Raw genomic sequence first — 15093 nt, forward strand, 5'->3', positions numbered from 1 at the left:
AAACGAGGTTTTAGCTCTATCTAGTGGCCACTAAGAGTAATTAGGGCCCGAGCACTAAGCGTGCGAAGGCCCTATTGTTTTGCAAAGGATTATTTTTAGGGCCCGAGCACTAGGCGTGCGAAGGCCCTATTGTAATGCAAAGGATTATTAGGGCCCGAGCACTAAGCGTGCGAAGGCCCTATTGTTTTGCAAAGGATTATTTTTTTTTTTATTTTTTTTTTTTTTTTTTTTTTTCAGGGCAAATGAAAACGGCCAATTTGGAGGCCTGAACATGCACGAAAAGTCACCAAAATTTGCACATACGTCCGGAAAATTGTAAATTTCGATAATTTTGCAACGTTGCAAAAAAATATAACAAAATGGCTCAGTGGCGCCCCCTTGAAATTTTAAAATTGGCCTATAACATTAGGGTCTGTCAGCGTAGAGCAATGAAATTTGGGGGGTCTATACCTTGTCCAAAACCGCTCCAAAAAAGCATTTACACGCATATTCCAAACCCAACAGGAAATCGGTTATTTTGGATCAAATATGAAATTTTTATCGATTTACAGGGTGCACATTTGAGACCTTTTCGCCGAGGGAGTTAGTTGGATCATCTTCAAAATTGGTGAGACTGTTCAGGAGACATATGAAATCTTAAGTTTTGAAAATGGTGCGTTTTCATTCACGGGTCTGACCTGGGCGTGGTGCCAAAGTCGACCATTTTTTCGGCAAAATGACAAATTCAGTAAATGACTTATAGTTCCTTGACACAACGTTCAATCTTTTTCATATTTGGCATGTATGTGTGGTATCCCACCCTTAACACGAGTGCATTGAAATATTACCCATTAGGTCTAGCGCCCCCTAGTGAGAACAGGAAATGCCTTTTTTTACGAGACAGGTTCCTCCTCCAAGGGAAAAAAATCTGTTGACCTCAAACCTGCATCAGGGGAGCCTTAAGACCTGTGTTCAGGTGCCTGATGAAAAATATTGAGGTTTCGTTGAGGCGGAGGGGTCCAAACAGGAAAGTGAAAATGAACGTCAACAATTTGTCACGCAAAAAACTTTGAACAGTCATAACTCGGCAGATATACAACATATCTGCGCCAAACTTCCCGTGTTTGTTGAGAGTCATACCCTGAAGGTTCTTGTAGGGGTCATTTGCATCAACTCTACAGTGCCAACTAGTGGCGACAGAAAGAAGTTTTAAAAAAGGCCTTTCCTATTGGGTTTTTTCAACATAGAGCAAGGAAATTTGGGGAGTAGATACCTTATGCAAAACTGATCCAAAAAGTCTCTTGCACCCATATTCCAAATCCAACAGGAAATCGGGTATTTTGGATCGAATGTGAAATTTTCATGGGTTCACAGTAGGAGTTTACATTTGGAGGCTTGAATATGCACAAAAACTTGTACAAATTTGCACATACATGCGGCTTTAGATAACGTTCGATAATCTTGCAATGTTACGAAAACATGTAGCAAAATGGCTCAGTGGCGCCCCCTTGAATTTTTCAAAAAGGCGTTTCCTATTAGGTTTTTTTAACAGAGAGTGATGAAATTTGGGGAGTCGATACCTTGTGCAAAACTGCTCCAAAAAGTCTCTTGCACCCGTATTCCAAATCCAACAGGAAATCGGGTATTTTGGATCGAATGTGAAATTTTTATCGGTTCACAGTAGGAGTTTACATTTGGAGGCTTGAACATGCACGAAAACTCACAAAAATTTGGACATACATGTGGCTTTGCATAACGTTCAATAATCTTGCAACGTTACGAAAACATGTAACAAAATGGCTCAGTGGCGCCCCCTTGAAATTTTCAAAAAGGCCTCTCCATTTAGGTTTTTTCAACGTAGAGGGATGAAATTCGGAGAGTCGATACCTTGTACAAAACTGCTCCAAAAAGTCTCTTGCATGCATATTCCAAACCCAACAGGAAATCGGGTATTTTGGATTGAATGTGAAATTTTTATCGATTTACAGTGTGCACATTTTACACCTTGGCACCTAGGGAATTAGTTTGATCATTCTCAAAATTGGCGAGACTGTTCATGAGGCATATGAAATCTTAAGTTATCAAAATGGTGTGTTTTCATTCACGGGCCTGACCTGGGCGGGGTGCCAAAGTCGGCCATTTTTTCGGCAAAATGACAAATTCAGTAAATGACTAATAGTTCCTTCACACAACGTTCCATCTTTTTCATATCTGGCATGTATGTGCGACATCCCACCCTTAACACGAGTGCATTGAAATATTACCCATTAGGCCTAGCGCCCCCTAGTGAGAACAGGAAATGCCTTTTTTTACGAGACAGGTTCCTCCTCCAAGGAAAAAAAATCTGTTGACCTCAAACCTGCATAAGGGAAGGCTTAAGACCTGTCTTCAGGTGCCTGATGAAAAATATTGAAGTTTCGTTGAAGCGGAGGGGTCCAAACAGGAAAGTGAAAATGACTGTCAACAATTTTTCTCTCCAAAAACTTTGAACAGTCATAACTCGGCAGATATACAACATATCTGCGCCAAACTTCCCGTGCTTGTTGAGAGTCATACCCTGAAGGGCCTTGTAGAGATCATTTGCATCAACCCTACAGCGCCAACTAGTGGCAATAGAAAGTCACTCGTTTTTCCAATACATGTCCAGTTCTTTTCAGGTTGGTCATTGTAATTTGAAGACCTATTGTAATACTTATTTACAGCCCATGTCCACGTGTCTCTGTCTGTTGCCGTGACGACCCTTTATTCGCCATTTAAAGGAAATATTTTTTTTCAAAGACTCAGGCAGCTTATATAGCCACAATATTTGGCACACTTCGTCGAATTGGCCCAGTTAGAAGATTAATTTTGGTTTTGAATAAGGGCTTGGCTGCACAGCTCAGTAGTGGCTCCTTTTTTGTAGTACTCTCTCCAATAGGGGTTTTTATCTCTTGGGTGTGGGAATGTAAATAGGCGACTTTCGAGCATGTTATGTTCTAATGAGATGATTAGAGAGGAGCATCTGCCAACACCCTGACCTGCACACAGTCCGAGTTGCGTGACGTCCGAGTTGCGCTAGATTGCGAGGGCCCGTTCAGTCCTGCTTGCAGGCCTAGTTATTATTATTCTTCTTTTTTCATGGCAAATGAAAATGGCCAATTTGGAGGCCTGAACATGCACGAAAAGTCACCAAAATTTGCACATACGTGCAGATTCGCGTAAAATTTGATAATCTTGCGTCGTTTTGAAAAACTTTCAAAAAATGGCTCAGTGGCGCCCCCTTGACCCTTAAAATTTTCAAAAAGGCCTCTCCTCTCAGGTTTTCAACGTAGAGCGATGAAATTTGGGGAGTAGATACCTTATACCTAACTGTTCAAAAAAGCCTCTTGCACCCATATTCCAAATCCAACAGGAAATCGGGTATTTTGGATCGAATGTGAAATTTTTTCGGTTCACAGTTGGAGTTTACGTTTGGAGGCTTGAAAATGCATGAAAACTCACCAAAATTTGCACATACATTCAACTTTGCGTAAATTTTGATAATCTATAAAAAAAAATAACAAAATGGCTCAGTGGCGCCCCCTTGAAATTTTCAAAAAGGCCTCTCCTATTAGGTTTTTTCAACGTAGAACAATGAAATTTAGTGAGTCGATACATTGTACAAAACTGCTCCAAAAAGTCTCTTGCACCCATATTCCAAACCCAACAGGAAGCCGGAAATTTTGGGTCAAATGCGAAATTTTATCGATTTACATTTGAGACCTTGTCGCTGAAGGATAAAGTTGGATCGTCTTCAAAATTGGTCAGACTATTCAGGAGACCTATGAGATCTTAAGTTTTCAAAATGGTGTGTTTTCATTCAAGGGTCTGGCCTGGGCGTGGTCCCAAAGTCGGCCATTTTTAGGCAAAATACCAAATTCAGAAAATGATTAAAAACTCCGTGATCCAACGTTCAATCTTTTTCATTTCTAGCATGTTTATGAGATATCCCAGCCTGAACACGACTGCATTGAAATATTACCCGTTAGGCCTGGCGCCCCTAGTGGAAACAGGAAATGGCCTTCTTTACGAGACAGGCTCCTCCTCCAAGGGCAAAAAATCTATTGACCTAAAACCTGTTTCAGGGGAGCCTCAAGACATGTGTTCAGGTGCCTGATGAAAAATATTGAGTTTTCGTTGAAGCGGAGAGGTCCAAACTGGAAGTGAAAATGACCGTCTACAATTTGTCACGCCAAAAACTTTGAACAGTCATAACTCGGCAGATATGCAACATATCTGCGCCAAACTTTCCGTGTTTGTTGAGAGTCATACCCTGAAGGTTCTTGTAGGGGTCATTTGCATCAACTCTACAGTGCCAACTAGTGGCGACAGAAAGAAGTTTTAAAAAAGGCCTTTCCTATTGGGTTTTTTCAACATAGAGCAAGGAAATTTGGGGAGTAGATACCTTATGCAAAACTGCTCCAAAAAGTCTCTTGCACCCATATTCCAAATCCAACAGGAAATCGGGTATTTTGGATCGCATGTGAAATTTTCATGGGTTCACAGTAAGAGTTAACATTTGGAGGCTTGAATATGCATAAAAACTCACCAAAATTTGCACATACATGCGGCTTTGCATAACGTTCGATAATCTTGCAACGTTACGAAAACATGTAACAAAATGGCTCAGTGGCGCCCCCTTGAAATTTTCAAAAAGGCCTCTCCATTTAGGTTTTTTCAACGTAGAGGGATGAAATTCGGAGAGTCGATACCTTGTACAAAACTGCTCCAAAAAGTCTCTTGCATGCATATTCCAAACCCAACAGGAAATCGGGTATTTTGGATTGAATGTGAAATTTTTATCGATTTACAGTGTGCACATTTTACACCTTGGCACCTAGGGAATTAGTTTGATCATTCTCAAAATTGGCGAGACTGTTCATGAGGCATATGAAATCTTAAGTTATCAAAATGGTGTGTTTTCATTCACGGGCCTGACCTGGGCGGGGTGCCAAAGTCGGCCATTTTTTCGCCAAAACACCGAATTCGGAAAATGACTGATAACTCCCTCATACAACGTTCAATCTATTTTAAATCTGGCATGTGTGTGAGGTATACCAGCCTGAGCAGGACTGGATTGAAAATTTACCATTTGTGCCTGGCGCCTCCTAGTGGGAACAGGAAATGCCCTTTTTTACGGGACACACTCCTCCTCTAAAGGGAAAAAATCAATCTACCTCAAACCTGCATAAGGGAAGCCTTAAGACCTGTCTTCAGGTGCCTGATGAAAAATATTGAAGTTTCGTTGAAGCGGAGGGGTCCAAACAGGAAAGTGAAAATGACTGTCAACAATTTTTCTCTCCAAAAACTTTGAACAGTCATAACTCAGCAGATATACAACATATCTGCGCCAAACTTCCCGTGCTTGTTGAGAGTCATACCCTGAAGGGCCTTGTAGGGGTCATTTGCATCAACCCTACAGCGCCAACTAGTGGCAATAGAAAGTCACTCGTTTTTCCAATACATGTCCAGTTCTTTTCAGGTTGGTCATTGTAGTTTCAAGACCTATTAAAATACTTATTTACGGCACATGTCCACGTGTCTCTATCTGTTGCCGTGACGACCCTTTGTTCGCCATTTAAAGGAAATATTTTTTTTCAGAGACTCAGGCAGCTTATAGAGCCACAATATTTGGCACACTTGGTCGAATTGGCCCAGTTAGAAGATTAATTTGGTTTTGAATAAGGGCTTGGCTGCACAGCTCAGTAGTTGCTCCTTTTTTGTAGTACTCTCTCCAATAGGGTTTTTTATCTCTTGGGTGTGGTAATGTAAATAGGCGACTTTCGTGCATGTTAGGTTCTAATGAAATGATTAGAGAGGAGGATCTGCCACCACCCTGACCTGCACACAGTCCGACTTGCGTGACGTCCGAGTTGCGCTAGATTGCGAGGGCCCGTTCAGTCCTGCTTGCAGGCCTAGTTTTTTTTATTTTTTTTTTTTTTTTTTTTTTTCAGGGCAAATGAAAACGGCCAATTTGGAGGCCTGAACATGCACGAAAAGTCACCAAAATTTGCACATACGTCCGAAAAATTGTAAATTTCGATAATTTTGCAACGTTGCAAAAAAATATAACAAAATGGCTCAGTGGCGCCCCCTTGAAATTTTAAAATTGGCCTATAACATTAGGGTCTGTCAGCGTAGAGCAATGAAATTTGGGGGGTCTATACCTTGTCCAAAACCGCTCCAAAAAAGCATTTACACGCATATTCCAAACCCAACAGGAAATCGGTTATTTTGGATCAAATATGAAATTTTTATCGATTTACAGGGTGCACATTTGAGACCTTTTCGCCGAGGGAGTTAGTTGGATCATCTTCAAAATTGGTGAGACTGTTCAGGAGACATATGAAATCTTAAGTTTTGAAAATGGTGCGTTTTCATTCACGGGTCTGACCTGGGCGTGGTGCCAAAGTCGACCATTTTTTCGGCAAAATGACAAATTCAGTAAATGACTTATAGTTCCTTGACACAACGTTCAATCTTTTTCATATTTGGCATGTATGTGTGGTATCCCACCCTTAACACGAGTGCATTGAAATATTACCCATTAGGTCTAGCGCCCCCTAGTGAGAACAGGAAATGCCTTTTTTTACGAGACAGGTTCCTCCTCCAAGGGAAAAAAATCTGTTGACCTCAAACCTGCATCAGGGGAGCCTTAAGACCTGTGTTCAGGTGCCTGATGAAAAATATTGAGGTTTCGTTGAGGCGGAGGGGTCCAAACAGGAAAGTGAAAATGAACGTCAACAATTTGTCACGCAAAAAACTTTGAACAGTCATAACTCGGCAGATATACAACATATCTGCGCCAAACTTCCCGTGTTTGTTGAGAGTCATACCCTGAAGGTTCTTGTAGGGGTCATTTGCATCAACTCTACAGTGCCAACTAGTGGCGACAGAAAGAAGTTTTAAAAAAGGCCTTTCCTATTGGGTTTTTTCAACATAGAGCAAGGAAATTTGGGGAGTAGATACCTTATGCAAAACTGATCCAAAAAGTCTCTTGCACCCATATTCCAAATCCAACAGGAAATCGGGTATTTTGGATCGAATGTGAAATTTTCATGGGTTCACAGTAGGAGTTTACATTTGGAGGCTTGAATATGCACAAAAACTTGTACAAATTTGCACATACATGCGGCTTTAGATAACGTTCGATAATCTTGCAATGTTACGAAAAAATGTAGCAAAATGCCTCAGTGGCGCCCCCTTGAATTTTTCAAAAAGGCGTTTCCTATTAGGTTTTTTTAACAGAGAGTGATGAAATTTGGGGAGTCGATACCTTGTGCAAAACTGCTCCAAAAAGTCTCTTGCACCCGTATTCCAAATCCAACAGGAAATCGGGTATTTTGGATCGAATGTGAAATTTTTATCGGTTCACAGTAGGAGTTTACATTTGGAGGCTTGAACATGCACGAAAACTCACAAAAATTTGGACATACATGTGGCTTTGCATAACGTTCAATAATCTTGCAACGTTACGAAAACATGTAACAAAATGGCTCAGTGGCGCCCCCTTGAAATTTTCAAAAAGGCCTCTCCATTTAGGTTTTTTCAACGTAGAGGGATGAAATTCGGAGAGTCGATACCTTGTACAAAACTGCTCCAAAAAGTCTCTTGCATGCATATTCCAAACCCAACAGGAAATCGGGTATTTTGGATTGAATGTGAAATTTTTATCGATTTACAGTGTGCACATTTTACACCTTGGCACCTAGGGAATTAGTTTGATCATTCTCAAAATTGGCGAGACTGTTCATGAGGCTTATGAAATCTTAAGTTATCAAAATGGTGTGTTTTCATTCACGGGCCTGACCTGGGCGGGGTGCCAAAGTCGGCCATTTTTTCGGCAAAATGACAAATTCAGTAAATGACTAATAGTTCCTTCACACAACGTTCCATCTTTTTCATATCTGGCATGTATGTGCGACATCCCACCCTTAACACGAGTGCATTGAAATATTACCCATTAGGCCTAGCGCCCCCTAGTGAGAACAGGAAATGCCTTTTTTTACGAGACAGGTTCCTCCTCCAAGGAAAAAAAATCTGTTGACCTCAAACCTGCATAAGGGAAGGCTTAAGACCTGTCTTCAGGTGCCTGATGAAAAATATTGAAGTTTCGTTGAAGCGGAGGGGTCCAAACAGGAAAGTGAAAATGACTGTCAACAATTTTTCTCTCCAAAAACTTTGAACAGTCATAACTCGGCAGATATACAACATATCTGCGCCAAACTTCCCGTGCTTGTTGAGAGTCATACCCTGAAGGGCCTTGTAGAGATCATTTGCATCAACCCTACAGCGCCAACTAGTGGCAATAGAAAGTCACTCGTTTTTCCAATACATGTCCAGTTCTTTTCAGGTTGGTCATTGTAATTTGAAGACCTATTGTAATACTTATTTACAGCCCATGTCCACGTGTCTCTGTCTGTTGCCGTGACGACCCTTTATTCGCCATTTAAAGGAAATATTTTTTTTCAAAGACTCAGGCAGCTTATATAGCCACAATATTTGGCACACTTCGTCGAATTGGCCCAGTTAGAAGATTAATTTTGGTTTTGAATAAGGGCTTGGCTGCACAGCTCAGTAGTGGCTCCTTTTTTGTAGTACTCTCTCCAATAGGGGTTTTTATCTCTTGGGTGTGGGAATGTAAATAGGCGACTTTCGAGCATGTTATGTTCTAATGAGATGATTAGAGAGGAGCATCTGCCAACACCCTGACCTGCACACAGTCCGAGTTGCGTGACGTCCGAGTTGCGCTAGATTGCGAGGGCCCGTTCAGTCCTGCTTGCAGGCCTAGTTAAGTATTGTTTTAGCATTAACTAGTGGCCAATAAGAGTACTACCATATTCATTTTCAAACGATACATTTACAGTGCAATTTCTGCAACAACCTTTCCATGTCAGTTCCACATTCTACATGTAAACTTCCTAACTTACCTCCATATTAACATCATGTACAACCGTTGTTGCATAATTGTCCGTATTTGTGTGTAAAACTTTGGCAAGACAATCATCTCTGTAGGATGAATACACGTATAAACTTGGATCAACGAGTAAGATCCAAAGTGAATGTTAAAATGTAATACTCTGGTTTAAAAAATGAACGGCGCTAACTGGCAAGTGTGGCTCACTTGAGCAGAAATCCGTCTTTCAGCTGGTCCTCCGTCTCCTGCACAAAACAGGACGCTCCCGTGTAAAAAGCTCTGCCGGCCACCTCCACCACTACCGCTTTAAACTCTCCGCAAGTGGTCTCCTTAAAAGGTAAGAAAACAAACTTTTAAGTCGATCTCTTCCATAGACGCAGCCGATAATATACACAAAGCCGATACCTCCACAGCTTTCCCGGTAAACTTTGACCCTGTGGCGCCGCTCTCGAACGTCCTGGACTGGTTCAAGTGGATCTGCCCTTTGTGGTACTGGAGGGCCACTCGCGCCGTCACGCCGGATCCTGTCGGGCTGCGGTCCACCTGTAAGTTTCATTTCACGTTAAAGTCTGAACAAGCGTGACGCTAAATATTCGAGGCGACCTGGGCTTCGGCGAACACGCAGACGTTAGCGGTAGCGTCTGAGGAGAATTGCTCTTTGCCGTCGGTGAGGATGGTTCCGTACAGGAAGGCCAGGTCGTCACTCACAGGGTGACGCAGCTTTACCTTAGAGGTACAGTTGCTTTTAATGAATGACATCGGGGTTTGCGTACTCGTTAGTACTTATAATTGATGGATAGATCATTGTTTAAGAGACATTGTCAAGCTAAAAATTGTCGAAATCCTCTTTATTTTAGCCTCTTTGTAGAAAATATTCTATTATCATTTATATTTTATCATTAAAAAAAACTAGAAAGGCAAAACTATTTAGTTAAAGCAACACTAGGTAACTTTTCAACCTTTATAAAATATTGTCATAACATTTGTGATATGTCGACTGACAACTAGTTGAATGACAACTCTTCTATATCTTGAAAAGGGTCTGTATCGCTTTCACCATCATTAATTAACTTTGAGGAGGGTGGCAGGAACCCTGCCACACACAAAAAAAAAAACTACAAATGTGCTGACTGCTTTACGGCATACGCCACTACCCCTTTTCCCCATTCCAGCTCGTCTTTCACTTGCTGGCGTGATGCCTCCAACCTTAACCGAAGTCGTCAGCTCTGACGAGTTCAGGTGGGGTGGTGCGGGTGGATTAGCCACACGGTCGCTAAGCGTCATATGCTATTGTTGGGCCAAAACTGGATTTATTACCTTATCACTATTCATCTTACACACAGCCGCTGGGAACTGAAATGTTATTTAATCCATTTGCCGACGACCAGGAGATTGCTTTTTGATTGACTGATGATTTTACGACACGGTCCTCATCGGAAACGGTCTTCCTTAATGCAAAACACTACCACGTTTGTCCACCGGCGTGGCCAAAATTAACCAAAACTGAAACGTTACCAAGTGTTGCTTTAACTCTTGAAAAATAATTAATTCATTTTCTAAAAAATGGTTAAAACAAGTATTTTTATATTTGTAATGTTTTGATTTAAAAAAATAAAAACGGAATTAAAACAGTATTTTCTTTTATGATTAAAAAGTGGTTAAAAAAATTCCGTTAATTTCTATAAAAACTTTTATTGTCTTTAATATAAACAAAAAGAAAAAAATTGCTTTTTTATATTTAAATAAAAAAATAATAATTTATAATCTTAAAAGTCACAGTTTTCTCTTTATATTCTGAAAGCTTTTTATTTACTTTAAAAATACTCAGTTAGCTTAAATGCAACATAATGCTAATGTTTACAACAATTTGCTCATTTGCATCGCAAACGTCCGCTCGCTTAAATGCTATATAATGCTAATGTTTACCAGATGGTTTCTGGTGCGCACTAGAAACAATCTGCTAAACATTAGCATTAAATAGTATTTACGGTAGCTGACTTTTGCGACGCAAGTTAGCCAATAGTTGCATTGTTGCAATTTGCTAACTTGCATAGCAAAACTGCACTAGTCTAAATGCTACATAATGCTGATGTTTACAACAATTGGCTAACTTGGATAGCAAAAGTGTGCTGGCTTAAATGCTATATGATGCTAATGTTTACCAGATAGTTGCTGGTGCGCACTAGAAACAATCTGCAAAACATTAGCATTATATAGCATTTACGCTAGCGAACTTTTGAGATGCAAGTTAGCCAATTGTTGCATTTTTGCAATTGGCTAACTTGCATAGCAAAAGTCCACTAGTTTAAATGCTATATAATTCTAATGTTTACCAGATTGTTTCTGTTTCGCACCGGATTGCTAAAATTTTATTTCTGTCGATGTCCCTTTAGGGGCTTTATAAAAAGCAGTATTTTTTTAATTTTATTTTTTTATATATATATAAAGAAAAAAAGAAACACAATCAAATGTTCTATTTTTATTTTTTTAAATTTATTGTCTAGTGAAAAATGAAGTAAATACTCTTAACAATTTTTTTCTAGCAACACTGTAGTAAGAATTATTTTGTTATTGTTAACCTTTTTTTGATTAAAAAAAAAAACGTTTTTTTTCAAAATTTTAATTGTAATTTTTTTTTTGTGGAAAAAATAACCCAAAAATGTCAATGTTCTCCTTTCATTTCTATTACTTTAAAATTTTATAAAAAATTTAAATGACAAATTACCATAATTTCTACATCAAGCGTACCTGCAATTTGACAGCTTTGGTGACAGCGGTCGCCGCATCTACCAGATCTCTCGTCTTGGACTTCCTAACGTCCAAACCGAATCGTTGCACATCCACGAAGGCGTAAAACGCTCCACCGTAGCTTATGTCCACCACCACGTCTCCGAAGCCTTCAACTGCCACCGTCACATCTGCGAGAAAACACAGGAAGCCGTTCAAATCAACTGTTTTTTTCCAGCTGACGCCAGCGGAAATGACGTCACACACCTGTCGCGAACACAAACGCCGGCACGCTGAGGAACCTGACCGCCCCTGTCTTCCCGTCGGCGTACTCCACGAACGCCCGCACCAGCCCGCACGGGCAGTGAATATTGACGGGCGTCTCTGGCGAACGCGGCGCCCTCACCAGGCCGTAATCGACGGCGAAGCGTCCCAGTGCTACAACGGCGTGGCCACACATGGTGCTGTAGCCTTCATTGTGCATGAACAGGACGCCTAAATCGGCGTCAGGAAGTTCACTAGGCGTCAGCAAAGCGCCGTACATGTCGTAATGCCCGCGCGGCTCTAGCATCAGCGTCCGCCGAAGGTGGTCCAGGTGCTCCCTCGCGTACCGCCGCTTGGACAACAACGTGTGGCCTTTGACCTCTGGGTATCCGCTCACGATGATGCGGAGGGGCTCCCCGCCCGTGTGCATGTCAACCACTGACAGCGTGGCGCCCTCGTGCGGTGGTAGCTTCACATCCATCACTGAACTAATGACGAAAGCTCACATTTAGCTTATGACTGCCGTTTCAATTAGAGCTTATTATTATTTGCATAATTTATAGTACTAATATTTTTTTCTTAAATGTAGCAGAACCTCGTTTTTGTCATAAACAATCTACAAAGTGACTAATAATGAATCATACAAAATTCAAAGCGATATTTCCCATAAAAAATATCTACCGTACCTGTTTTAGGAGTAATTACATTAAAATAACATGAACAACATACCTATTAAAGAATTTAATTTTTTTTAAATATCGTTTTGGAGGGTTTGTTAATTAAGAAAAACGTTTATTTAATACCCAACTTTATCTCCATTCAAGACTTGCTTTACTTAATGTACGTAATAACGTGTTAATTTGCTCTAACGTCTCGTTTTTGCATATATTTCACACTAAATGACGCTTTTACACCTAACAAAACCAGCCTAACTGAGTCTTTGTCAATAATTCGAACATAAAAACGTCAAATATTAAAGTTCACTTGCCCGTTTAACTTTTTGTCGGAGTGCTTTTTCTTCTTCGTCTGTTTTTTTTTTTTCCACCTCGCCGCTTACCAAGTCACTTTAAACGAACTTTACTGCCCTCTGCGGCGCTAGCGTGGTATTACAAAATGTCAAAAGTATGACACAATACAACGTTTTGTATATACATGTAATTGACGTTTCTTGTAATTTTACACATTAAAATTAAATAAATACTATAGGATTGACTTAATTAAATCAACTAAAAAATAAAAAGACAGAACAGCAGTTAATGGACAGGCATCATTGTTTAGCTTTTTACTCCCCGTTTTTCACATCCATGTAGAAAGCTCTGGATACATGCGAGGCCTTTTCCAAATCTACAATATGTACAATGGCGTAACAGAGAGGTCGCATGCTTATAAATAAATTGATTGTCACGCACAGAAAAAAAAAAAAAAAAACAGGAATCTGTACATAATCACTCTGATTTGCATATTATTATTACTTCCTGACGTCCATTCTCGTACTACACAAAAAAATAGATTGGAATTAAATCCACAATTCAAAACTACCTGAGCATTAATTACACTGCATTGCTGCCTCGTGAATAATTAGAATCATAAAAATAACAGCATTCACTTTATTACATCCATATCTCTGGTTTGCATGCATATGGCAACTAATAAGCTTTCTATGAGGTACATCAGGGAAACACTTTATTGCAACATTATTATCGTAGTGCCAGCCCGGGAGCGGGGTTTTCAAAGTTAATGAAAACAATTGAAAAAAATGATTATTGCTAAAACCTTCTTTGTCAGTTTCTTTTTCTCAAGCGTAAGCTTTTTGGTTTTTGTATTAATCTCACATCTGAAAAATACTCAAATAACACAAAAATGTGATAAAACTAACTTAAAAAATCATTTTAAAATATACACGTTCATCAAACCGTGATGAAAAAATAAAAGACTTAAAGCAACACTAGGTAATTTTTCCGTTTTGGACCACTTTAGTGACGCCGCTGGACAAAAGCGGTAGTGTTTTGCCTTAAGGAACACTGTGCTTCCCATGAGGACCAGCGCACACCCGCACAGTGTTGTAAAATCATGATCTAGAATCTAGTTGTGGCTAAGCAATAGCACAGGAGTGCCCAATCCCGGTCCTTGGGAGCCCCCTATCCAGCTTGTTTTCCGTGTCTCCCTCCTTTATCACACCTGAATAAAATGACCAGCTCATCAGCAAGCTCTGATAACGATCCTGATTAGTTGATTCAGGTGTGTTAGAGGAGGGAGACATGGAAAACAAGCTGGATAGGGGCTCTCGACGACCGGGATTGGGCACCCCTGCAATAGCATATGACAGTTAGCAACCGTGTGGCTTAGTGTGGCTAACCCCCCCAACCCCCACCCGAACTCGTCAGCGCCCACTCAGTGTCGTAAAATCCTGATCTTCCGGTCGCCTGCAGATGGATTAAACGACATTTTGGTTTCTAGCGGATGTGTGAAGGGTGAATAGTAATGAGGTATTGAATCCACTTGTGTCTAAACAATAGCATATGATGGTTAGCAACCGTGTGGCTTATTGTGGCTAAACCCCCAACCCCAACTCGTCAGCGCTGATGTGTCACGCCAACGAGTGAAAGCTAGGCCGATGTTTATTCTTGAGTAATCTAGTAGCCTCCCTTTTATTCCACCACGGACAAAACTTTTTGTCTCTTATGTTGCTCTGCCATCTTTGCAGAATTTGCACAAAAGCGTTCACATCGACTTCCGTCTTTATAATAAATGGGGAAAGGGGAAGGTGATGTATGCCGTAAAGCCGACAGCACATTTATGTTTTTTGTATGGCAGGGTTCCTGCCACCCTCCTCAAAGTTAATTAGTGCCGGTGAAAGCGATACAGACCCCCGTAAGATATAAAAAAGGTGTCATTCAGCTAGTTGTCAGTCAACATGTCATCACAAATGTTATGAAAATATTGTATTAAGTTTGAAAAGTTACCTGGTGTTGCTTTAAATTAGCTTAAAGCTCCAAAATATAACATCTTTGGACTGCACACATGGTAATATACTGTATTAATAAGGGTGCTTTAACAAATCATCACTGAGGTGTTAGTAAAGTGTAAGGCACCAATGTTGACTCCAAAGGGAGTTCCAGTTTCTTGTGATGTTTGCGTTTCATTAATAAGCCTGGAAGCGGCAGAGGTAATGCTGCCCTCACAAAATT

The 15093-nt window shown here is 40.4% G+C and overlaps 1 protein-coding gene across 1 annotated transcript; it reads right to left on the bottom strand.

Moving 5' to 3' along the window:
* Positions 1–8640: 8640 nt before the first annotated feature.
* Positions 8641–12936, bottom strand: LOC130907300 (trans-L-3-hydroxyproline dehydratase). Its single transcript, XM_057822201.1, has 6 exons — positions 12894–12936; positions 11909–12393; positions 11663–11832; positions 9518–9640; positions 9320–9457; positions 8641–9243 (listed from the first exon to the last, which is right to left on the bottom strand). The coding sequence occupies exons 2-6, from the start codon at positions 12384–12386 to the stop codon at positions 9118–9120; spliced, it is 1035 nt and encodes a 344-aa protein (XP_057678184.1). The 5' UTR covers positions 12387–12393; positions 12894–12936; the 3' UTR covers positions 8641–9117.
* Between the last annotated feature and the right edge of the window lie 2157 nt (positions 12937–15093).

This window comes from Corythoichthys intestinalis, chromosome 19 (assembly GCF_030265065.1).
Source record: "Corythoichthys intestinalis isolate RoL2023-P3 chromosome 19, ASM3026506v1, whole genome shotgun sequence".
Taxonomy (NCBI): Eukaryota; Metazoa; Chordata; class Actinopteri; order Syngnathiformes; family Syngnathidae; genus Corythoichthys; species Corythoichthys intestinalis.

What these genes read in the sequence shown, in the direction of transcription:
- LOC130907300 (XM_057822201.1), bottom strand. Translation starts at nt 12,386, where the DNA reads ATGGATGTGAAGCTACCACCGCACGAGGGCGCCACGCTGTCAGTGGTT. An exon ending in GGCGTTTGTGTTCGCGACAG is followed by an intron (nt 11,833 to 11,908) that starts GTGTGTGACGTC and finishes GTTTTCTCGCAG; the next exon opens with ATGTGACGGTGGCAGTTGAA. An exon ending in GCGTGTTCGCCGAAGCCCAG is followed by an intron (nt 9,458 to 9,517) that starts GTCGCCTCGAAT and finishes TGAAACTTACAG; the next exon opens with GTGGACCGCAGCCCGACAGG.